The sequence below is a fragment of the Delphinus delphis genome, chromosome 17 (genome assembly GCF_949987515.2).
Source record: "Delphinus delphis chromosome 17, mDelDel1.2, whole genome shotgun sequence".
In the NCBI taxonomy this organism is placed as follows: domain Eukaryota; kingdom Metazoa; phylum Chordata; class Mammalia; order Artiodactyla; family Delphinidae; genus Delphinus; species Delphinus delphis.
Genome location: NC_082699.1, coordinates 79,179,895 through 79,204,752, shown reverse-complemented (window position 1 = coordinate 79,204,752; position 24,858 = coordinate 79,179,895). Strand labels below are relative to the sequence as shown.

At 55.2% G+C, this 24,858-nt stretch overlaps 1 protein-coding gene across 2 annotated transcripts; it reads right to left on the bottom strand.

Annotated features, from left to right (window-relative positions):
• Nucleotides 1–17,693: 17,693 nt before the first annotated feature.
• LY6E (lymphocyte antigen 6 family member E) lies at nucleotides 17,694–21,726 on the bottom strand. Of its 2 annotated transcripts, none has more exons than XM_059995267.1 (4): nucleotides 21,582–21,726; nucleotides 19,158–19,268; nucleotides 18,659–18,778; nucleotides 17,694–18,581 (listed from the first exon to the last, which is right to left on the bottom strand). In XM_059995267.1, exons 2-4 carry the CDS (start codon nucleotides 19,207–19,209, stop codon nucleotides 18,361–18,363), a joined length of 393 nt encoding a protein of 130 aa, XP_059851250.1. In that variant the 5' UTR covers nucleotides 19,210–19,268; nucleotides 21,582–21,726; the 3' UTR covers nucleotides 17,694–18,360. The 2 variants fall into 2 exon arrangements, with proteins under 2 accessions (XP_059851250.1, XP_059851251.1); XM_059995268.1 differs by having other exon boundaries at nucleotides 19,158–19,263; nucleotides 21,582–21,725.
• Nucleotides 21,727–24,858: the final 3,132 nt, after the last annotated feature.

The following is a 24,858-nucleotide window of genomic DNA, read 5'->3' as shown; positions in this document are numbered from 1 at the left end:
GGACCCCTGCCTCCCAAGGCTGCCCCCTAAAGGCAGCGCCCATGCCCAGGTGCCCGCATCTGCGTGTCAGGTGGCTTCACAGTTTGTCACGCCATGTCCTGCCAGCATCTTTCCCCAGGTTCTTTCTTTGTTTTTCCTTCCTGCCTTTATTTCCTTGACCACACCCGTTTGAGCTCCTCTGAGGAGAAGGCAGGGTGTGGGCCCTGGATCTGGATTTGCAGTGGGTGACCCTGCCCCCAGGGGTCTCGCAGGAGGAGAGTGGGTCAAAGGATAAAAGGGGCGACTAGTAGGCAAAGGGGGATTGGACGGGCTGCCTCTGGCCCCCGAGTGACTGCTGCCGGTCACCTCCACTCGCAGCCACCGGGCCTCTGGAGGCCTCGGCACCCCCTGCAGGCCCAGCTTCCCGTTGCCACAGGGAGAGGATGTGCTGGCTATGAATGAGGGTGTGCAGCTGGTTGGGGTCATTTCCCCTCCAGTCCACCCAGTGGCCCAACCAGCAGGACTGTCCCCCGCCCCCTCTTGCCTGGCACGTCCTAGGGACCATGCCTGGCCAGGTGCAGCCTCCGCCTTGCTGCTGGTGCACCCAGAGCCTCCCTTTATTGGGTGCAACTCCAGCCCTCCCTGCTGTCCAGCCTCTGCCCGGGCATGGGCCCGGCTTGGAGGTGGGCACAGAAGGGGTGGAACTGGAGATGCCTGGGGGGAGGATCTGGGCTTACGTCGTGCGTTTATTCATTTGTCATTTCATGCCGTGATGGAGTTGAATGTGAATCTGTGAAAAATTCGAAACCCCCAAATCGCATGGTGCTGTTGGATGTGGGTGTGATGAAACGACCCGGTGGCATTTGTGACAGGTTAATAAGGTCACTCAAAAACTTACATGAAAATGCAAAGCAGTTAAAACGGCCAAAACAGTTTTTCAAAACTCATGAAACTATACTTAATATTCATAAATTTCACTTTTTACAAATAATACCTCAAAAAGCTGATTTAAAAGAAACTTTCTGCAAATGAAAGTTCTAGATTTAGATGCTCTCGCTGGTTAGTTCTTCCAAACATTCAAAGAAAAGATAATATCAATCTTCCAAGCTTCTTTCAGAGGAAAGAAATGAACACTTCCTAATTAATTTTAAGAAGTTAGCATAGTCTTGAGTTCTTAACAAAAATGGATAAGGTATTACAAAAAATGGACATTCCAGAGCAATATCCCGTGAAAATTAATGAAACATGTCCTAAACATAATATTGGAAAATCACCAATGGCCCACAAAAAGGAAAACATACTATATAATCCAATATATACAGAAAATTATTTGTTAACTTCAATGCAATTTGTGATTACAACTCTCTCAGCAAACTAAGAATAGAGGGGATCTTTCTAATCTGATAAAGGTCATTATAAAACCAGCCCTAACTTGCATCATCTTTATGGTGAACTCTTGAACACTTCCCCCCTTGTTATCACCCCTTCTACTCACTCTGTCCTGGATAGAGAAACAAGGGGATCATCATTTTAGATGAGAGATCAGGGACTTCCTGGTGGTCCAGTGGCTAAGAATCTGCCTTCCAATGCAGGGTGCGTGGATTCGATTTCTGGTCGGGGAACTAAGATCCCACATGCCGCAGGGCAACTAAGCCCGCGTGTGCAACTACAGAGCACGCAAGCCACAACTAAAGAGAAGCCTGTGTGCCCCAATGAAAAGATCCTGCATGCCGCAGCAAAGATCCCACGCAACTAAGACCCGATGCGGCCAAAAATATAAATAAATAAAGATTTTTTTAAAAGATGAGAAATCAACTTCTTATCATTTGGACATCATGGGATTTTGAGTTTCGAACATAAGGTACAGAGCAAATATGGGAATTAATCCATGAATTTAGAAGGGCCATTGGCTATAAGATAAGAACCAATTGTATTTCTATAAATTTGCAATAATAAATTTGGAATCTTAAGTTTTAAAAATCCCACTGAATTCTGGCCCTAGGATCATTTCAGCTGCCTACATCCAACTCTATTTACTCTTTCTAGCAAGAAAAGGATTCAGATCAACAGAGCAAGGGAACAAGACGCCACGCTCCTCGTGACTTCAGCACGCATAGGAGATGGAGAGACCACAGATGTCATTTACTTTCATGTAGAAAAACGAACACAAACTTCTGGCAGAGCCGTCTTTGGACCTGGGGCACCTGCTGTGCAGCGTGGGTATCGCTGGAGAGAGCGGTTGGAAACGGGAGAAAGGAACCAAGGGTCTGAGAGTGATGGGCTGGACAAAAGCCATCCTCAGAAAGAGAAGGTCCAGCTCCCCTCGAGGGGATGCTGGGAGCCAGGCTGAGAGCTGCTGGCCAGCGGCCTGGCTTGAGAAGATGCAGGGATGCAGGAGCAGTGGGAGATGCATCCGTTCTTGGGGAGCAGACCAGTAGGAGGGGCGAAACCCCTGCAGGCTTGGTGGCCAATGGAAAGAAGGGAAGAAGAAGGGGAAATTAAGTGCGGCAGCAACCAGGGAGACTCCTGATGTCGACAGGCACCCACCCCTCCCACCACCAGACAACGGACGCAAGAACAGCTGCACTTCATCGCGCAGCCGGAAGAGGGCGGCCTCGCGCCAAGAGGCCGCGTCCTACTGCGCGCTCATCTGTGGGAAGACACTGCACGGAGAAGAATTAAAACGAGAATAAAACTTTTCTCTTGAAAAATGTCCCAGAAAACGAACCAGGAAGCAGAATAAATCTCTCATGCCTGAGTCAAAACATTTGAAAATATGAAGGAACACTTTGCATCAGAAGTTCAGAACCTCAAAACAACAGTAGGCAATAAAAAGAAGACATGAGATGAAAAACGATGAAAGTGAGGAAACAAATGGAGGAAAACGTAAAGACCAGCTTAGAAATAAAGTCTCACAAAGTTCCAAGGGAGCAGGCATTTGAGATTGTTAAGTCGGAAGCTGTAGCAGAGGCACTGAAGCAGGGAGGCAGGCAAACAAGAGGACAAAGCGACCTAAACCCGAACTAAAAGGGCTCACCTGTTCCTGGAAAAACGACCTAGAATGGTGAGCGCTAAGACTACACTAGTAGAAAATGCAAACGACACAGGGCTTCCCTGCTGGCACAGGGGTTGAGAATCTGCCTGCCAATGCAGGGGACAAGGGTTCGAGCCCTGGTCCGGGAAGATCCCACATGCCGCGGAGCAACTAAGCCCGCGCACCACAACTACTGAGCCTGTGCTCTAGAGCCCGCGTGCCACAACTACGGAAGCCCGCGCACCTAGAGCCCATGCTCTGCAACAAGAGAAGCCACCGTAATGAGAAGCCCGTGCACCGCAACGAAGAGTAGCCCCCGCTGGCTGCAACTAGAGGAAGCCCCCGCACAGCAACGAAGACCCAACTCAGCCAAAAATAAATAAATAAATAAACAAAATGTAACTTTTTTTTAAAAAATAAATTTTATTTATTTATTTTTGGCTGTGTTGCGTCTTCATCGCTGCTCACGGGCTTTCTCTAATTGTGGCGAGCGAGCGGGGGCTACTCTTTGTTGCAGTGCGTGGGCTTCTCATTGTGGTGGCTTTTCTTGTTGTGGAGCACGGGCTCCAGGCACATGGGCTTCAGTAGTTGCAGCACGCAGTCTCAGTAGTTGTGGCTCGCGGGCCCAGTAGCTCTGGCTTGCGGGCTCTAGAGCACAGGCTCAGTAGTTGCGGCACACGGGCTTGGTTGCTCCGCAGCATGTGGCATCTTCCCGGACCAGGGTTCGAACCCGTGTCCCCTGCATTGGCAGGCGGATTCTCAACCACTGTGCCACCAGGGAAGCCCTTTACCATGTATTTTTTTTAAAAAAAGTTATCATCTTACATTAGAAAAAAAATACCCATTAAAAGAAAAGCATTCCCATCACTATTTGAAATTCAGTCAGAAGTATTCACTGATACAGTTAGAAAACAATAAACAATTACAGGCTTTAGAATGGAAAAAGAAGTAAAACCGTATCTATCATTTGTAGATGATACGGCAGTATACCTGGAAATCCTAGAGAATAAAGAATAAAAGTAACATATTTGGAAAACAATCAGTAACGAGTCAGGATGCAAAGTAAGCATATAAAATTCAGTAGCCATCAGAGGGCGTCCGGGATTTGCCAGGTTGAAGTAGACTGGCGGTCACATGCTCCCACTGGACCAAGAAGAAAAAAACAGGCAGGTTGCAGGTGTCGTAAGTAAACGTGTTGGGGAGCTGAGAGGGACAAGGACCAAGTGGACTGGCTTCCAGAGGTGGGGAAGTCCCCAGAGCTGAGCCGACGCTGCCAGTCTGCCCTGTCTTTTCTTCCTGGGGATTTGCCAACCACCAGCGGGACTGTATCCACAACCCAGGGAGGAGGGGCGAGCACGCTCAGCTCCGGGAAAGCGAAACCTACGAAAAACCAGAATGCGCGCTGAGTCCCAGGTGCAGGCGGCGGTTCCCAGGGCGGGGCGTGTATAAGGAAGAGTGACGTCCGCGGCAGTCCCACGGCCCTGAGGAGCCAAGTTCCCACCCGAGGAAAGAGGCCTGCTCCAAACACACATTTGACCTTGCTCTGAAGAGACTTGCCAGAGTCTAAAGCGGCCGCAGGAGTTGGGAGTGGGAGGCTTCAAAGCAGGGTGCAAAGACGTGGAGGGCATCTGCCGCGCTTTCCAGGGCCAGGAGACACGCCTGCCCGAGGCTCCACCGGAAGCCTGGGAGGAGAGGGACAGGAGGGCGTATGAGTTTCCCAAAGCTGCGGTCCAGCCCAACCCAGCTCAACTTGTGATGGAGTTGACCTGGTGAATACCTCACGCACTTTGATCTGGTAAAAGAGGAACCGAGGGACCCGCTACTAGAGGTACGCGTGGCCTCTGGCTCTTATTTATACAAGGCCCCAAGGTGACCGATAGCAACAGGGGAGAAAAGCCGTACACACGGACCAGCGGACGATCCAGATAATGGAGTTAACAGAAAAGGACTTTAAAATAACGGTGACAAGTATGTTCAATAATAGACTTTAAAAACTGAGAGTTTTGACAGAGAATAGGACTTTATGAAACAAATCAAATAAATATTCTCTGTATGGGCGAGGATTCGCCAGAGAAGCAGAACCAATAGAATGTGTATAGAAACAAAAAGAGATTTGTTTTAAGGAAGTGGCTGCAGGGCCAAAATCTTCAGGATGGGCTGTGGGGGGTGGGGCGGGGGGCGGAGAAGTCTTCCTGTACCCTTCTGGCTGGTCTAAGGGTGACACTGACATGAGACAGATTAACAGGAGAGAATCTCGCAGAAGTTTAACAACATGTCTACATGGGAGAGACCCAGGAAAACTGAGTAACTCACCAAAGGGGCCACAGCCCTCACCTTAAAAGCCATCCTCAGCTGAAGACAAAACAGGTTGTTGAAGGTGGGGAGAGCCAGTTGCGGCAGGTGAGCAGGGTTGTGACGCGGATTGAAGGCATCGCCTTCTCCAGTGATAAGAGTTTCTAGAGATTAGGCCACCCCAAATGGAGATCTCCCTTATAAGTGTAAATGCTTCCTACAGAAGGTCAACTCCTACTTGGTTGTCAGAACCCTTCCCATGTCTGCTCTTTCTCAGAAAATAACCAGCTGAAAACAATGCATGTGACAGAGAGACGTATCTTAGGGTGGCAAATTCTGTTTCCTTAGAGCCAGAAGGCCGGAGAGCCGGTGCTGCAGTTAGAGTCCAGAGACTGCTGCAGAATTCCCTCTTGCTTGGAGGAGCTCAGTCTTTTGTTCTATTCAGGCCTTCGGCTGATGAGGTGAGACCCACCCAGGTTATGGAGAGCAGTCGGCCTCACTCAAATGTCACCAATTTAAATGGCAATCTCATGCAAAAGCATCCTCACAGAAACATCCAGAATGGTGTCTGACCACATATCGGAGCCCTGTGGCCCAGCCAAGTTAACACATACGATTAACCGTCGCATTCTGGAATTAAAAGACAAAACATCTGAAATTAAGAACTCGTTTGGATGAATGAGGAGCAGAAGACGATATGAACGTAGGTAGAGACAGGACAACATAAAATAGCCCAAGGGAAGCTTAGAGAGAATAAAAACAGAAAAAAAATTATTCGGAGCATAAGGGCCTGTGAGACTCAGTCAAATGGTCTAACTTTACATGAGATTGGAGTACCACAGGGAAGAAAGAGGGAATAAATAAATACTTGAAGAGATAACATTGTTCAAAATCCATGAAAGATGATTCGCAGATCCCTGGATCACAGAAAACTCTAAGCAGGATAAATGCAAAGCATGTCGTCCCAGCTAGCGACACTGCAATCCAAATGCTGAAAACCAGAAAACAATACCCTTAGCAGCCAGGGGAAAGAGACACAGTATCTACAAAGCAACGACAATTAAGAGCTAAAGCTGACTTTTCACAAAAAAGCCAGAAGAAAATGAAACTGTATCTTGAAAGCGATGAATGACAAAGTCTGGCAACCCTGAATTCTATGCCAACCAAAAATATTATTCAGAGATATAGAAAACAAAAGAGTTTGATTTATACACAAGTTGCAATAATTCATTGCCAGCAGACTCAAACCACAAGAAATAAAAAAGGAAACTCTTCAAGGTAAAGTGAAATGATTACAAATGGGAACATGGAACTCTAGGAAGAAGGGCAGAGAAGCAGGAGTGATAAGTCCGTGCAACTGAGCAGGACCCTCTGGGGTCTTCCTGGGACAGACCCTCCCCCCATATCCTCTGCTGTAGCTCGTCTCTGAAGTACCCAGATAACAGTGTCTGATGCACATTTCCTGAGCTGTTTTATGGACGCTAAAACCACCACCAAATGGAAGAAATAACCTACTTGATGATCGTGAGCCCCAGACCTACAGGCACCTCGGGATTGATCATGTTAACCACCCTCTTACCTCACCGTCAGCCAATCAGAGAATTGTGCCCGAGCTGATCACAGACCCTGAGGCATACCTGGAGGCGCAATGTGAGGTCTTGGGGACAGGGTGCTAGCACTGGCCTGGGGTTCTGTTTTTATGGGGTCGAGGGTGGGGACCTAGGGTTTGGTGGGCTCACTCTTTATTAGTGACTTTAAAACAGAAGAGTGGGGATTTAAAGCATGGGTAGAGGAGAAACTAGAGCCCAGGATGGTGAGTTATAGAAACCAACTAAGAGCTCTAAAACAAAGGAGCCTGGGGGTGGGCGTGTCTGGCTCCTACCTAGTCCTGTGGCTGGCAATGTGTTTAATCTAGAGAGTCATTTGGGAGTGGATGCCTGGCAAGCAAAGCTGAGGTCAGGCCCTTGCATTAGAAAAAGAGAAACCGGGACTTCCCTGGTGGTGCAGTGGTTAAGAATCCGCCTGCCGATGCAGGGTACACGGGTTCGAGCCCTGGGCGGGGAAGATCCCACATGCCACAGAGCAACTAAGCCCGTGCACCACGACTACTGAGCCTGTGCTCTGGAGCCCACGAGCCACAACTACTGAGCCCATGTGCCACAACTACTGAAGCCCGCGTGCCTAGAGCCCGTGCTCCGCCACAAGAGAAGCCACGGCGATGAGAAGCCCGCGCACCTCAACGAAGAGTAGCCCCTGCTCGCCGCAACTAGAGAAAGCCCGCGCGCAGCAATGAAGACCCAACGCGGCCAAAAATAAATAAATAAAATAAAATAAATTTATAAAGAAAAAAGAAACCAAGTGTCAGGGCTGCACTACATTAACCCAACTATGTTAGTTCTATGTTAAGTAAATGTTAAGTAAATGGACTTAACATTCCAAAGTAAAAGCAAAATTTTTTAGACTGGATACAAAATAACACTAAACTGGTTACAACTCTGACTTTAAAAATCAGGACACAGAATAGCTGAAAAGAAAAAGGGTGGGAAAAACATCCTGCCGACAGTAATCCAAAGAAATCTCGTTCACCCTATTGATGCCATATAAAGTGTACTTTAAGGCAAGAAATACTACTAAAAGATATTTCATAGTGATAATGAAATGCCCAAGGTCGCGAGGCCCCTCCACAAGACCACCAGAGTCGAGAGTCAAAGCCAAACGTCAAGGGTCATTTATTGCAGGTTCGAACCTGGACCTCCGCGCACTCGTTGCCGGTGATGCTAAGAGGTCCTGGCGGAGTTTAGTACATCTCTTTTATAGACCGGTACAAACATAGTCGCCGATTGGTTCACTTTTAAACAGAGACACTAGTCGCCGTCTGATTGGTTGGACGGTTGCGGGGGGGGGGGTCAGCAAGCGTAATTACAGAAGCAAGAGCGGCTGATTAAGTTTCGGTTTCCTGAGGTTTTGTTTCTCAATTGGAAATACTTAAGGCGGGGCCATGGTCGCAAAAAGAAATAGTGCAAACAGGAGGACTGATGCAACCCTAGCAGTGCTGCGGCCTCCACCAGCCCAACAGCAGGGCGGCGGGAGGCTGTGCGCCCAACTTCAGGCGGCGCTCCCAAATGTGGCAAGCCCAGCGCCGCGCCCTGGAATGGTCCTTTTTCGGCCCTTCTCCTCCGGAAAGAACAGAAAAGAAACTCCAGGAAAAGCACAAATTGAATGCAGGGCGTCAACTCAGTCCTATTCCCACCAAAGTAGAACATAGCCCCCTCAATAAAAAGTCAACATAACACAAGGATATGTCAATCCCACCTCTATACAACTAGTAACAGCTTCAAAATGTTTAAGCAAGATACGGCAGAAGTGAAAGTTGAGGCAAATTGACAGTGACACAAATATTTTACCATAAATCCTTTAAGTAACTGATAGTGTCGCAGGAAGGGGGACCCCTCCCAGGGCCCGAGAGCGTGCTCTTGTCTAATGCTCAGAAATGGACTGTCCGAGGAGACACACGTGCTGACAGAGCAAGAGACTTTATTGGGAAGGGGCGCCCAGGCAGAGAGCAGGAGAGTAAGGGACCCCAGGAGGACTGCTCTGCCACGTGGCTCGCAGTCTCGGGTTTTATGGTGATGGGGTTACTTTCTGGGTTGTCTCTGGCCAATTATCCTACTTGTGCCCACATTTGGTCTGACTCAGGGCCCTTCCCGGTGGGGCATGCATCTCTGAGTTAAGATGGATTCCAGTCGGAGGGTTTCTGGGAGGTTGGCAGGACGTTTTACGGGCTGGCGTCTCCTCCCTCCTTTCGGCCCCTCCCAAATTCTCCTGGTGAGTTTTCTGCGGCAGCGTCCTGTTCCTTATTGGGGCCTCCTTTTGTGTGACAGCTCATGCAAGTAGTTATTATCATACCTGGCCAAGGCGGGCAGTTTCGGTCAATGGTTCCCTAACAATAGAACAAGCAAACAAGAATGTCACTTAGCATACGTGAATTTGCACAAGATTGCAAAAAATTAACATAATGGACATATATGGAACATCATACCAAACAAGTGAATCCGTATTTAAGTGCATGTAGAACACTGACCAAGTATGTCATATGCTCAGTCGTGCAGTTGATCTAGGAAAACAAAATATATGACAGTTGGAGAGGAAGAAATCCAAACAAGAATGGCTAGTATTACAAGTACTGAAAATACCAAGAGCTGTGCAGGATGTGGACAGCTGGAGAGCTTACACTTTACGGCCTCGGTATAAACTGGCACAGTCTGCTAAGGCTCCTGCTGCCATGTCAGCAGCCAAAGGATGTCGCAGCCATCGACCACCACCGGCCCCCCACCCCCGGAAGGTGAGCCCTGAAGGAACGCAGGATGGAGACGAGGGGGATGCCCTCTGCCAAGCCCTCAGCTGCCACAGCTGCCGCACTTGTGCAACCCGAGGGGACTCATGATGGAAAAGAACGGGATACTGGCCGGAGAAGCTGAGATGCCTGTCAAAGGAATGATTTCAGTGAGCCCAGGCTCTTATATCTTCCCATTCACAGAAAAGCGCTACGTTCCTCAACTTGAGATGTCTGGTTTTCTTTAATTGACAGTAATCTTTTGGGAATTCCCTGGTGGCCCAGTGGTTAGGAGTCTGGCTTCCACTGTAGGGGGCATGGGTTTGATCCCTGGTCAGGGAATTAAGATCCTGCATGCTGTGCGGTGTGGCCAAAAATAAATAAATAAATAAAATCGGCCCTTAGAACAAAACAAACAAACAAAAAACTCCCATAGTCTTTTGATGCTCCGACTACCTGGTCTTTGTTGCAAAACTTCTGTATATCCTCACTGCTCCCTGACCTCTTCGGAGCAGAAACTCAGAGCTCTTTTGAGAGGCTGCCTCCCAGGCTTGAAGTTCTCAGAAAGGCCGCCAAATAAAACATGATTCTCAACTTTTAGGTGGTGCTATTTTTTTTTTCAGTCGACATTAAACATACACGTACCCTGTGACCCAGCATTTCCACTCCCAGGTACATTCTCAAGAGAAAAAAAATCACCAAGATAAAGGCCCACAAATGTTTAGAGCTGCATCATTCATGAGCATCAAACCTGTCAACAACCTTAACGCCCATTAAGGGCAGAATAAATACATAAATGCTGGCATGGGCACACAATAGAATACTACATGGAAATGAAAAAGAATCCTCTACTGCTACACTCAGCAACATAGGAATCTCACAAACAGAGTGATGAGTTTAAAAAGCAGCAGAGTCCATTTCCTGGCAGCTCCACACCAGCAGAGAGCCTGTGCTGCTGGGGGGACTTCAGAGGACTCGTGAGGCCACCAGAGACAGCTCCCTTCTGAGTCACGGAAAGTCAACTGATCAGGAACTTTAACTGTATCTGTACAGTCCCTTCCCTTTTGCACTTTCTATGGTGAATACAAGTTACAGGTCTCACTCACACTCGCAGAAAGATTTCAGAGAGGAGACACAGAGGTCAAGAAAGTAAAGTGAGGATTTACGAAGCGACAGCGCACTCTCATTGCGGGACCGGGCAGACTCACGTGAGTAGCTGTGCCGAGTTTCTTTGGCAAGCTGGTCATCTGGGGTGTAGAAGTGAAGGGGCAGAATATTCATTGGGGAGGGAAGGGTTTGGGGTCGTATTCCCTGATTTTCTTCCCAGCTCCACCTTCCCAAGAGGCGGAGGCATTTTTCCTTTATTTAGCCTTGATCGTTGTTCTTGGCTTCCGTGCCCGATGGGTATTTCCTATCTGCGAGGCTAATTTTATTGTAATCAGAGGATAATGAGCAAAAGGTTACTTTTGGACTCTGGAGATTCCAGGCTCTTCTCATCTTTCTTTGTCTGTCTCCAGGGCACTTGTCACCCCAAAATGTGTGGTTTCCTGTCAGTCCAGAGGTTCCTTTCTCTGTCTGTCCAAGGGCCACCGTTGTCTACAAGCTGTACGGTTTCCTGCCATCTGGCCCGTGCCCCGCCTCCTCTGCGCGTATCTAGCCACCTGCCTGCTGTAACACCATGGCCCGCTACTCGCTTTGTACATGTAGATCTGGACTGTGTAAACTGTCAATAATACACCATCTGGCATATAACCCTTTGTCTCAGAAACATGTAACCTTGCTTTGACCTTTAGCAGGTGGAAGAGTCCTCAGGGTTTTCTGAAAGGCTGTCTCCCGGCTTATAATCCTCAGGTTGGCGCCACTGAAATTCTCTTTCCTTAGAATGACTATTGATTAAGTTTCCGTGGACAGGAGGATCCTCATGGGTGGAGACAGGGCTGGGAGCTTGCCCTCCTGTGGCCCGGGTCATCCCTGTCCTTCCCTGGCCTGTCTACCCTCCTGGGGACCACAGCGTCCCTCCCACAGGGACCACAGCTCTCACCAGGCCCCGGGGGGAGGAGGGCTGGGGCCTGAGGACAAGTAGACCACTGAGGAAACCGAGTCACAAATCTGAGACACCACTGGAGGGAGAGCGAGGCCACCTTCCCAGGGGAGCTTGGGCGCCAGCAAGTGAGGGGAGCTGGGAGGTCTGCTCCCCAGCAGGGGGCTCGGCAAGGAGAGCCTCAGGGTGCCCGACGCTGTGGTCCTGTCAGGACTGGCCTGGAGCCGGGAGCTCCTCCATCCCCTTCTCTGACAGGTGCTCTTGGTGATCCTGGGGGAAGGGACGCAAATTACAAGGACCTGCAGGAAAGGCGGGGGTCACTGGGAGCCCGGGGTTGCGGGGTCTGACCCACACCGGCTCCAGACCCCAGGCTATGAGGGTGTCAGGCCCAGTGCAGCAGAAGCTGTGGGGAACGGGAACGGAGTGGCGGGTGAACCGGTGTCTGTGACACCCTCAGGATGGCAAGACTCTGCTCACTCCTCTGGGCAGAACCGGCCAAGAGCTGCCTCCCTGCCCCCAGCCCCACCCCAGGCATTAATGTGAGGAGGGAGCCAGACGCCCCTGGGTTCAGTAGGGTGAGAGCCACTGGAACCCACCCTCTGAGCCCCTCTCCTGCCCACCCCCAGCCCAGGCCTGGGGTGCTATCAATGTCCCAAGTCCTGACCCTGGGACTGTCTCTCTCTGTGTGCGTGTGTGTGTGTGTGTGTGTGTGTGTGTGTGTGTGTGTGTGTGACAGAGGGGTGGACGGGGCATCTTGTGAAAGCTGGGTCTGGGGGGCAGAGCTCAGGGACATCTCCTGGCTAATCCCAGACTCAGGTGACTGATCCTCTGGCTGCCTGTGTCTCCATAGGCTTCCCCAGTTCCCTGGGGGGGTCCTCAGGCTGGGGGAGCTGTCAGCAGGGGAGCTGTCAGCAGAGGAGCTGAGGGTTGGGGAGGGGCAAAGGGCGTGGTCCTGGGGGAGGGACGGGGGCTGGGGACCCTCAGCCTGGCGTCCCCTCTAGCCCTCAGGAGGAGGCCAGCTATTAGAAGAGGTGGACTTTCCTTCAATATTACAATGAAGCCCGGCGGGCTGTTCCAGGACAGTCTTCCTCGGCAAAAGCGGGATGGACGGACTGACAAGGCTGGGAAGCTTAGCGTGACCTGTAGGAAGACGACCTCCGCACGGGGTGGGGCTGGGGGCGTGGTGGGGGGCTCCGCCCAGCCTGGGCCCGCCCCCTCGGGCCCGCGGAGAGCCTCGCCCCGCTCTGCCCCGGAGGCTAAACGGAAGGGCTGAGGGCTGAGGGCAGACGCCCCCTCGAGCGGCCTCGGCGCTCCCGTCGGCGTGTGCCGCTCGCGGCCGCCAGGGGACGGCGCCTCGCCGGCTAACTCAGAGTCTCGGGCACCTAGAGCACCCCTCCTCCTGCACTTTCCACTCCGACCTTAAATGCTTGCCTTCCCAGGACTTCATCGTGTCACTCAGATTTCTCCAGGGAGCCGTCCTCCCAGAATGCACCCTCTGCTGAGGTTATTAACCTTCCATTCAAGGGGTCCCAGAAAGCACCCATGGGTGGGGCTCAGAGAGGGGAGGTCCAGCTGTGCTGTGGCTCCGTCACCAGCCCTGGGGATGGTCTGGTGCCCGCACCTCCCACCCCACCGCCAACGGCACCGGACCGAGGGGAGCCCGGCAGGGGACCAGAGGAACTCTGAAAGCTCCGGCAGGGCAAACCCAGGCCGGGCCATGAGGTAGCCTTTGCGAGGGGCCCCCGCCAGCAGGTTGGGTCCTGGGTCACAGGAGGGCAGGAGCGGGGCAATGAAGGTGGTGCTAAGGACTGGGGAGGAGGGGGCCCCGGGCCTGGGCCATGGGCACCACAGGAGTGTTGTGGGAGAGGGCACACCCTGGGCAGGACTCCCCTCGTCCCGGAGGCCAGCTGGTCAGGCGGCAGACCGAGCAGCTTGGGAGGGGCAGGCGAGGGGGCAGGGGCCGGACCGGACGGAGCTGAATTTGCCTACAGAGAAACGGCAGGCATCACTCCGGCCCCTGCGCAGAGACTAGAAAGCCCAGACTCCCGGCCAAAGTGTGCCCGGGCCAGACAGTGCTGCGCCTGGCACCTCCGTGCAGCCCGGGCAGATGCCAGTGGAAGCGAGAGTCCGGGCAGAGCCCGAGGAAAGCTTTCCTTTCCCTCCCCTCTGCCGCTTCGTTCCCCTTCCGGCCCTCTCCTGGGGGTTTCCCCCCTCCCTCCTCCCTCCCCCTCCCCCTCCCTCCCCTCCCTCCCCCCTCCCCCCTCCCCCCCCCTCCCCTCCCTCAGGCTGTAGGAAATGGAAACTCAGAGCCCTCCCTCCTCCCCTCCCTCCCCTCCCTCAGGCTGTAGGAAATGGAAACTCAGAGCCCTGGGCTCCTCCCCCGCTCAGCCCCACCCAGCCTCCCTCTGCTCTCGCACAGCCTGTGCCTTCCAGCCTCCCCCCACCCCAGGGAGGGAAGCGCAGCCGCCCCTAGGAGGCCCAGCTGCTTCTGAACCCAGCCCTCAAGGGACTTAGCCCTGCCACCCGGAGCAGAGGAAATGCTGGGCACGCCCAGGGTCATAGACGCAGGAGGACAAGTGGCTTCAACCCTCTGAGCCCTGGTTTTCACTTCTGAAACCTGGCGGTAACCACATCCATCTCTCATTGTAGTTGTGGGAAGAGTATAACAGATCAACATCACCTGCAAAATAGTCAGTACACAGAGATGGAAGCTGAGGTCAGCATTAGCGGGAACAGAGCATTTGTTACATACCTGTCCTGCCACTGCCCCCCGCCCCCCGCCCCCTGGCTCCCAGTGTCCCCAGAGTCAAATGCAAACTCCCAACTGTGATGGTCAAGTCCACCTGTGCATCTTCCTCTGGCCTGGCCCCGCTGAAACGACAGAACGCGTTTTGGTACTCAATAGAGCATAGGTTCTTCAGTGCAGAAAGAATTCAGCAAGAGGCAGTGACAGGTAAGGAAAAGGTTTATCAGTATAGGGTGCTTGTGAGAGATGCAAGCGGGCAGGCAAGGGAGCACCGTGATGAAAGCTGGGTGGGCTACATTTTTATAATGTAGAAAAAGTGAGGGGAAGACCACTTCTTCCTCATTCTTGAGTAGATGTCAAACTTCCATCATCAGCTCCTCCTCCATGTCAGGCAGGGAAGTTTTCTTGTCCCTACACGATCAAGCCAGGGCTGTCGTGGTGCTACGGAAGTGGGCAAAAAGGTGGTAATGTGCACTGAACCGCGGCACGTCATCTCAGGTGTCAGTAGAACGCCACCTTTCCCTATATTTTTGTCTTTAGCGTGCGCAGAGGAGCACGTTCTAGGAATCATTACCTTACTGACCTCACTGGGCAGGATGTGGGTCTCGCTCCACCATTGTTTTGGGGCATGTCTTGTGCTTCTGTTGCATGGTTTTGTTGCTAGGCAAGCCTGCTTTCTTGCGTGATCATTAACTTACAGGGGTCTCCCATACTCCTTTCTTTACTTATGATCCCTTAGTGGGAGTAACTATTTAATCGCCTACTTTGTCCCTTCACTCTCTCCCTATCACCACCACTGCCCCACCCTGCTGGTCTCAGTCCTTTTAGCAAAGTTGCTTGTGATTTGTTTTGAGTGAACAACACAGTGGACGCATTCTATGCGGGGACTGTCAACAATAAACAAAGCAAACAAAATGCACAACGTGAAAGCAGGTGTTACCTGAACACTGGGCTCACCTCTTGGTAGGTGTGGAGCCAGAAGCCACAACCATTTGCCAAAGAGCAGAAGGAAGCATGTATTACGGGCAGCAAGTAAGGAGAACACCAGGGATCTTACCCAAAGCAGAGTCTCCCCAGCAGCGACACTGGGGAAGTTTTAAGCTAAGGGTATGTGCATATTCATGAAGCGGTTTGAGCAGAGGATTATTCAGTATAGAATTGGGGCAAAGGTTGACAGAGTCCAGGCTTGGGTTGACTGAAGTCAGAAGGGACATCACCCACCACCTGGGTGGGGGCCTTAGTTCCTTACAGAACTCAAAGGTATATTGTGTATATCCCTCGAGGAGGAACTAGTACTCCGCTGCATCACTGCACTATTGTTGGACTGCTTTTCCTCTGTTCCTGTATTCTTTTGTTCCCCTAAGATCACTGATCACAGAGACCTGTTCAAGGGCAAGCACTGCAGCCAGGCTTAGATCACAAAATGGCTTAGGCCAAAATGGCTTCTCTTATGTCAAGAAAGCCATTCCTGGTTCTTTCTCTGGGGACCCCCTAACCTATCTGCTTACACAGTTTCAGTTTTTTGCAGGGACTGTACTGAGGACTCTAGCCTGGGAGACAGCCTCTCAGTAGCTCCAGAGAGGTAGGGGAGCCAGTATATATATGAATTTTTTGATTGGGAAATACAGGTGTCAAGCATACCTCTTGGTAAAAGATTACTACATATCACAAAAGACAGACATCTCAAGTTAATGATTTTAGTGCTTTTCTATGTATGGGAAGATGCAAGAATCCGGGGTCATTGAAATTCTCCCTTAGATCCACATCTTAACACAGCCTGCTTCCTCCTGTTTTTCCCTATGATGAATTCGCCTCAGGGCACACTGCTGGTGGGCGACTGCAGTGGGTTGCAGTTTAATCCTCGTGGAACTGGAACGGTGGGCAGCATTTTTGGTTTTTGTTTTTTTTTGGCTTCGCCACACAGCAGACTAGGGATTGAATCCATGCCCCCTGCGGTGGAAGCGCAGATTCCTAACCACTGGACCGCCAGGGAAGTCCCTGAACTTCAGAGGTAACCAGCATTCCTGGGGGACATGCTGATTTCATCCCCTTGAATTCTTTTTCTTGCTTTGGTTTTTCATGCTGGTCTGATCCACTCAAGTGCATCTCACCATTTCTACCACCCCGTGAGTCTCAACCAGATGCTGTGATGTGCTTCTGGACCCTTCCATGAGATGTTGGCTGGGCCTGGGTCTCCTTCCCCTTGTCGTCCTGATTTCCTGGGGCAGACCGCTCCTCCCGTCCCTCGAGCTCTATTCCCGCATTGGCGCTCAACCCCAAGTGCTGGCTGGCATCCCCCTTGGTGGCAATGACGCCGAGGATGCTGCATTCATGTGTGTCACAGGGCCCATTCCGTGCAGAGCTGCTCACCTGCTCCTGTGACCCGGGCCCGGGATATGGGCCACAACCCGAGCCCTCGCAGGGACCACTGTCCCGCCCTGCTGCACAGTGATGCTTGGAGCCTGGACCCAGGCACGTCAGAGCTTCTGGCCAGCCTGGACCCAGCCCTGCTGTGTTCCCTCCCACCACCCAGGAGACACGACAGCGTCCTGAAGGATAAACGTATCTCTCTGCAAGGCGCCCAGCTGCAGCCCTTGGTTCATTGCTCCTCGGCCACCAGCCCAATCAAAGAATCCCCTTGGCTTAGAACCCAGACACTCCCCCAGTGCAGACGCTGGGAACCCCTGGCCTAGCCACAGACCACAGCTGGGCTTGCCGGGGGAGTAGGCGTGTAGCAGCACCCCTGCCCTCCAGCCAGGGTCCAGGCCTTCTCCAGGGGAGTCCCCCCCAACTCCTCCCATAGGCCCTTGGGATGGACATCTCACTCACCCACTTACTGAGCTCCTGCCCCCCTTCCCCACCATGCTTTGTGTCCTCCTCAGCCTGACTGGCCCAGGTACCCCGTACCCAAGTCCCGGAACCCCGGTTGGGGGTGTCCCCTCCCCTCCCCTCCCGCCCAACCCCGTCCCTCCCTCTGTAGGGTCCTGCCTTCCACCCAGAAGCAGGCTGACCTCTGCTAGTTTCTCTGTCCAGTCCAGTCCTGTCCGGAGGATAAACTTCCCAACCCTGCCCGGCCGAGGGCAGCTAGCTGTGGTCTCCAGCGACCCCCTTCCTCACTGCCTCCCTGTGGGCCTCAGGGTGGGGCCCGATCGCAGGGGACCCTCAGACCCTCTACACCTGCGGCTCTGCATCTCTGCTGCCCCCTCCCCCTCAGTAGGACCCTGATGGAAGCGACAGTCTCAGGCTGTGGGCCACACCTACAGCAGGAAAGGGTGGGAACATCTGTTTATTTGAGGCACCAAAGCAGCAGGAGGGCTCCAGTGAGGCGGTGGAGGGAGGGGGCCCGAGAGCTGGATTTCGGGCTGGGAGCAGATTCCTGGGTCAGCAGCCTAGACCTGGGGACAGCAGAAGGCCTGTCTTCCTAAAGGCTGCCCTCGAAGTGAGTGAAATGAGGTGTGCAGAGATGCCAGGGGAAAGGGGCTCTGTGCTGGCGCTCGGGGCTGGGCTCCTGAGGCTTTACTCCCATCCCTCCCCCACACAGGCCGAGACCTGGCCACACGCTCACCCGTGCCCGGCAGGGCACACGAACCAGCGCCTGTCCACACAGCACATCTTCCGCACTGCGGGCCGACAGGGGCAGGCCTGGGATCAGGTGCCCCTCCCAGCATGTCCCTGGGACGTGGTTCTGACTCTGGGGCCCTCAGGCTCCGTTCCCAGGTTCCCCCTGGAAGGCTGACCGGGAAGTAAGGGTAGCCGGCAGGTGTGTGGGTGCAGAGGGCAGGCCTGCCTGTGGGGACCCAGGGCCTAGAGGGTGGGCTCTGCAGGGTGAGGAGTCTAGGGGAGGAGGCTTCGAGATCCTCTTGGGTCTGGGAGGAGCTGGACTTTCCTTCCTTCCTGAGCTTTGGGAGTCTGGGCCGGGCACAGGGTCCCGGGGGTCAGGGGCCAAATCGCAGCAGAGCCGACAGCAGGCTGAGCAGGAGACCGAGGCCCAGCACAGCGGCGCTGGCCCGCAGCCCGCCGTCGGCCGCACTCAAGTTGCACAGGAAGCTCTGGCAGCAGTGGGTGCCCACGGACGCCACACCGAGATTGACGCTCTGGATGGGGCAGATCGGGGAGCAGCCCTTGTTCAGGGTGTAGCCAAAGTCCACCACGTTCCCTGCACAGGAAAACGACGTTGTGAGTGGAGGGGCTGAGAGGCCAGGGCTGGGGTGGGGGAAGCCTAGCTGCGCTCACCGATGCCAGCGGATGCAGAGATGGTCACACAGTAGTTGTCTGTATCGGAGCAGACGGTGGGCTTCAGGCAGTACCAGTTGCTGTTTTCATTCACGCAAGAGAAGCACACCAGGGAGTGGACTGCAGACGGAGGGATGCCTGTCTCATGCCCAGGAGTCTTCCTGTGTCCCCTCCCAGCCCGGACCCAGAGGCATGAGGACACCCCATCTTGTGCAGGCACTGACTGGCAACTATGGTAGCCCGGGCCCGGGCTGGAGACCCAGGAGACAATGACACCAGACCCTGGCTCTGGAGGAGCCCCAGTGATGCCCCAAGTGTCCAGGCAGGGCTGAGGCTGCCAGTGGGGGCGGGGGTAGGAGGGACCGCGTCGCCGTGGGAGAGGAGCCTATTAGGTGGCACAGAGTAGGTGACATGGGCACCGCTCAGGAGAGAAAGGGGAGAGGGAGTCCAGGAGGAGGACACAGCCCGCTCAGAGGCCTGGGGCCCCGGGGCACCTCACCTTGCTCCACACCCAGGAGGGCAGCCAGCAGCACCGGCAGGAAGACCTTCATTCTGGAGGGGACTGGCGTCCCGGCTGGGGTCTCACGAAGCCAAAGAAGTCAGCCCTGCGCTAAAGAGACAGCTTGCTGGAGGGCGGGGCTCACGCCCCTCGCGCAGGGCCCTGGGGCAGGGCAGCGGCTTGCTCTTCCCAATGGGGTCAGGGACACTGGCCCTGGGGGCAGCCTGGTGTCCCCACTTCGTAGATGGGGGAGCTGCCAGCTTCCAGCAGCAGGGCCAGAGCACAGACGGTCTTTCTGCTCCACTCCCAACCTGCCCCTCACTCAGTGCAGACTCCCAGCTGAGGCCCTTCCCCAAGTCTGTAGCACTTGCTGCTTGGGGGGAAGGAACTCATTAAGGTTCTCAGAATCACCCAGAAAGGGAGGTCAAGGGAGTGGCCCCTGCCCACGGCCCGGGGGGTGTGGATGAGATAGGCTGGGACCTGGGATCCTCTATTAGAGTGCTTGCACCTGGACAAACGTCCCCTAGAGCAACAAGATACAAAGAAACTATAAGTGACTAAAAACAACTGCGCCCACGCACCGCGGGGCAACAGGGTACAAGAAGCCACAAACTGCATTTTTGAGGTGCTGCACATCATCCCTGCCCGGCACCCCGAGGGAGGGGACAGGCCACCTAAGCTGTGCCTCCTGCCTGACCCACAGATCCGCCCCGTTGTCACCCCATTTAAGGACTCAAGTAGCCCCTCTCGGGAGCTGCTGTTTTCGCTTCCTTGTGCTGCAGCTCGAGCCCCAGTAAAGCCTTGCCTGGAATTCTCGTCTGGCCTCTTAGCAATTTCTCGAGTCCAAGGGCCCTGGGGGGGGGGATGGCGACCAGTAATATTATATGACCTGCGTCCAGAACTTTCCAGGGGCCAGCTCTGTGCCTCACATGGGGCATGAGGCATATCTAGCTGAGTATCCACCTGGGCAGCTTCTGTGCTGGGGGAGGGGCGAGGGGCTCTCCCATTCTGTGTTATTTAACGCTGAAGACGATGACCCCATACGTATCTGCTACTCCCCCCCACCTTCATGGCTGGGGGAGGCTCAGGGAGCCCCAGCAGTGTGCCACCAGTCACCCCAGCGGGAACAGGCACAGGCTCTGGCAGGTGGCTGTGAGTCCCTGGGGGCTGTCCTGCACCAGGAGCCTCCCTTGGGCATAGGTCCTTGGCAGTGGATGGAGAAAGCACTTTGAATGCGACCAGCTGGGGTTCTGGTTCTCTGCTTTGCAGGAGGCACAGTGTGGGAGGAGCAGTCTGGTACCTTCTGCTGGGGACGGCCGTGGGCGGGCGGGGGAAGGGCTAGTCCCCAGGCACCGGGAGGAAGGAGAAAGCCAGGGAGAGAACAGATTTTGGGAGGGGCTGGCAGAGACCCTGAGAATGGGCTTCAGGTCTGGGCAGGGGCTGATGTCTTGGGGTTGGCAGCAGGAGCTGCAGACGTCCAAGAACAGCGCCGAGCCCAGTGGGGGCCTCTTCCAGGGTCCCGGCAGTTAGGGAGGAAGAAGCCTCGGTTTCCTCCTCCACAAAGTGAAGTTCCGGCGGGAGGAGCCCTGAGCTGTCCTGAAGGAAGCTCTGGGGCTCACCTCCGCGGTCACAGTCAGCATCCCCACCCTGCTGCCCGGCACCCCAACAAGTGCGCCCTGCTGGGCTGAGTCGGCACTGGATACTAACGTGTCCACATTAGTAGGGCCAGGCGGAAGGGAACCCGTGGGTTTGCGGGCAGGGCCATTCGGGACCCTGACTGTGCACTCTTCCCCCAGGCTCACAGGGCTGATGTCCGGGAGAGCCTGGCATTCAGTGACGCTGGGCCAGCAAGAGAGGTAGGAGCACGTCCTGGACCCCAGGGATGGAAGGGGCCTGGTGGCCCAGCGCAGGGGGCTGGGCTCCTAGGCACCTCATATCCTTGCGTAATCTATGCCAAACAAGGTGCTTTCACCTCTTCCCAAGGCAGGCTCCCGTCCCCATGGTGACCCACCAGGGCATTTAACTCTCTCCTTCCTGCCAGCGCGCCAAGATCCCAGCCCCTTCAAGTCAGGAAGGCTGGCCCTTCCCCAGTCCCCATGTGAGGGGTCAGGGAATGGGCCCTAGAGTTGGGCGATGGGGCCCCGGCGCCTGCGCAGCCCTTGGCTACCCAGCCCGGGAGGGCGCCCGGCTGCAGTCTCCGCCCGCTCCCGCCCTCGTCCTTTGGAAATACTGGAGAGGGCCGGGAGGCTGGGGGGCTGGGAGTGGAGGCGAGGCGCCCAGGGGCCGGGGCCGCTCGCAACCCCGACCCCCAGCCTCCCGCAGGCCTCTCCCGCCTCCCTGGCGCCCCGCTCGCCCGCTCCCCCTCCTCGCTGGGCAGGGCCCCGTCCCCGCGCCCCCGCCCGCCCGGCCCGGGCCCTCACTCACCGCCGGCGGACGCAGGTCCCCGGCCCGGCCGCGCAGTCAAGTCTGCCCCCGAGCCCGAGCCCGTGGCAGCCCGCTCTCCCCGGCGGCCAGGCAGCGCGCGAGCGCAGTGGGCGTGCGGGAGGCGGGACTTGGCGCCCAGGCCCCGCCCACCAGCCCCTCACCCCTGCGCAGGGCCCGTCGCAGCCGGTCCGTCTGGTCCGCTTGGGCGGGGACGTATTGCGACAGCCCGGCCTGGCTGGGCAGGGGTGGGGGAGGCCCCCAAGTGGCCGGACACTTTTGAGGTGGAGCTCGGGGGAGGGGATGCGTCCGAGGAGGCCGAGGGGGCAGTACTCGGAACCCCTTCTGCAGAGTGGGATGGGGTCTGCGAAGAGGCCTTCAGCACGCCACGCCCGAGCCAGGTGACAGGACGAGGGTGAGAGGGTGGAGGAGGGGGCTTCCGGGGCAGTGATTGCGGGCCACAGTGCCGCCCAGCAGGAGATCCGGGCCGCACCAGCGTCGTGACCCTCAGCCCAGGAGAACTCAAGAGCCCCCTGGGTGCTCCCCTGCAGACGGGGCTGGGTGCAGGGCGCGTCATCACAAAGCCAGCCTGATATGACCCTCTCAGCGCGGAACCTAGCGGCCCCTGTTAGAGTGAAGCGGGCTGTCCTTAGTCTGACGCCAGCCAGTGCGTTTCCTGTGTTCTGTCTCCAGGTGCCATTAATTGCCTTTCAGCCAACGTTCACAGAGCACCCACTGTGTGCGGCCCTGCGTCCCCCACTCCGGGCTTGTGAGCTAGGCTCAGGGGCCAGGCTCTGCAGCACCCCAGGCCTTGCTCCTGCTTCTCCCTGGCGGGAATGGAAGAGCCTCGTAGCCTGCGGGAGCTGGGGGTGCCAAGGCCTGCCCGTGGGCGGGGGCTGCCAGGCAGAGCGCCCTTCACCGTCTGCTGGTTCCCTTCTCTTCGTGCAGAGTCCTCTCAGCGCCTGATGGGTCCCTGCGGATTCACACTTCTTACTTTCACAGCACATTTCCTGTTGGAGCTGTTTTTTGCACCTAACCTTTTCTTGCAGCCTTTCTGGGTGGCATCTGCTGGTGGCATCTGCGGTGACAGTGGGGGAGGGCCCCAGGAGAAGTGGCCTCTTAACTGTACAAGGGAGAGGGACTGAGGTAGGATGGCGGGTGGCCAGGATGGAGCAGGGTGGGAAGAGGGATCCTGTAACAGGAGACCAGTCCCATGGGCAAGGTAGGGGTACACTAGGCACCATGTGATTGTGCATTGATACGAGTGATTGTGTGATTGTCTGCTGAGTGGGTTTGTGTGTTCAGAGTTCTGGGTCGGGTCACCTTCTCCTGTGGTCTTCTCTGATGACCAGATGACAGGAGAGTGGGATAGATCAACTTGGACAGTCTTTGGGGGCTTTTTCCTTGGAGGCTGAAGGTGGGAGTCTGTGTGTCATGAGATGTCCCAGCTGAGGAGTGATGACATCCTCAGGGTTACACAGCCCTGGGGCCCAGGGACATGCAGTAGGGTGTGGCCTTTGGTTAGCCCCCTTCTGGGTGTCACCTCTGGGGAGCAGGAACTGCCTCACCTCCGCCCCCTCCCCCTCAACAGTTCAATAATCTGAAAACTGTGGCCAGGAGGACGGCTGGTTCCCCTGAGCCTGTTGCTTGCTCTTAGCATACAGTCAGTCAGATTTGTCTGATGGGGGTGAGGGTGGGGTGTGTGTTGGGGGCGTGGCCAGATTAGCCTGCTGCACTCAGAAGGCCACGGCCTTGAACACATGGCAGCCCTGGGAGGTGTGACTTCCTGGTCTATATCCATGAGCTTGACATAGCCAGGCTCATCAGCCAGAGGCGTTTCCTGGGACCAAAGTGATGCCGGGGGGCTTTCCTAAAAGGCCCACCCACCCTTGGGGGGCCCACTCAGTCTCCCTCCTTCAACCTTGGGCTCTGGGAACTTGCCTCTCACCACTGGACACCTGCAGGAATGGCCAGGTGTGTGTCTCCCCACTTTCAGGTCTAGTCATTCTGCAGATACCTCTGCCTCTGTCTCTGCTTCCCTTCCTTCTGGCCTGCCTCACCCCCCCAGAGCTGCCCACGCCCCCTGTGACCCTGCTCCTTTCCACACAGACCTTAAAATCTGACCTTGTGCTGCCAGTCCCACGTGTCACAAATCCCAGGAGGCCCAAATGCCCGGGCAGCCCCCTGCAGTGCACTCGGGGCTTGTGATGGGATGGGGCAGTTCAGGGAAAGCGTGGTGGGCAGGGGAGCAGACACACGGTGAGTCCAATGAGATATCTCTAACTAAGCCTCCCTATGCTGGGGAAGCAGGTCCGAACTTGCCAGGTGTGTCACCTCTGCCACCTGGGCCTCGCATACACGTCCTTCTAGGGCAAACGTGACGCAGAACCGCCAGCAGGGGAAATTCGGTTACCTGGATCTCTCTGGCTGGGTGCCGCGTGAGGACAGTGGCCATCCACAGTGTGCCTGGGGCGGGAGCCGCTCGTCTTGTCATGGCCCAGAGTTCCGTAGCCGCCGTGAGGTGGGTGCCTTTGGGTCACTCTGGACCTCTCCTCTTGGAAGCACCTCAGACACGTGGCAGTGGGTGGGGCTTCTGGGCGAGCTTGGCTCAGAGCTGCAACGTTCTCTCTAGCTCCCCTGGGCATGGAATCGCCCACCTCATAGGGTCTCAGGGGACCTGGCAGGCAATGACCTGGAGGGGCACAGGCACTCTGGGGCCCCGGGGGTGGACAGGAAGACGTGCTGGACACTTTGGCCAGGACCGGGGCATCCTGGCCAGCCACCTTGCTCCCTGCTCCATTTTACTGATTTTCCCTGCCTTGAGGTTGGGATTAGGTTTATACGGCCCCTCAGTATCCAGTGTTTTTAATCTTTTAAAAAATACATATTTATTTATTTATTTGGCTGCGCCAGGTCTTAGTTGCGGCACATAGGACATTGCAGCATGCGGGATCTTTAGCTGTGGCATGTGGGGCCTAGTTCCCTGACCAGGGATTGAACCTGGGCCCCCTGCATTGGGAGCACAGAGTCTTAGCCACTGGGCCACCAGGGAAATCCCCAGCGCTTTTATTTATTTATTTATTTATTTTTTGCGGCACGCGGGCCTCTCACTGTTGTGGCCTCTCCCGTCGCGGAGCACAGGCTCCGGATGCGCAGGCTCAGCGGCCATGGCTCACGGGCCCAGCCGCTCCGTGGCACGTGGGATCCTCCCGGACCGGGGCACGAACCCGTGTCCCGTGCATTGGCAGGTGGACTTTCAACCACTGCGCCACCAGGGAAG

Excerpts from the sequence above, each read along its gene's own strand:
- LY6E (XM_059995267.1), bottom strand. The coding sequence starts at position 19,209 with ATGAAGGTCTTCCTGCCGGTGCTGCTGGCTGCCCTCCTGGGTGTGGAG. Across the intron at positions 18,779-19,157 it reads CCTCCTGGGTGTGGAGCAAG|TCCACTCCCTGGTGTGCTTC; the intron begins GTGAGGTGCCCC and ends CTCCGTCTGCAG. Across the intron at positions 18,582-18,658 it reads CTCTGCATCCGCTGGCATCG|GGAACGTGGTGGACTTTGGC; the intron begins GTGAGCGCAGCT and ends TTTCCTGTGCAG.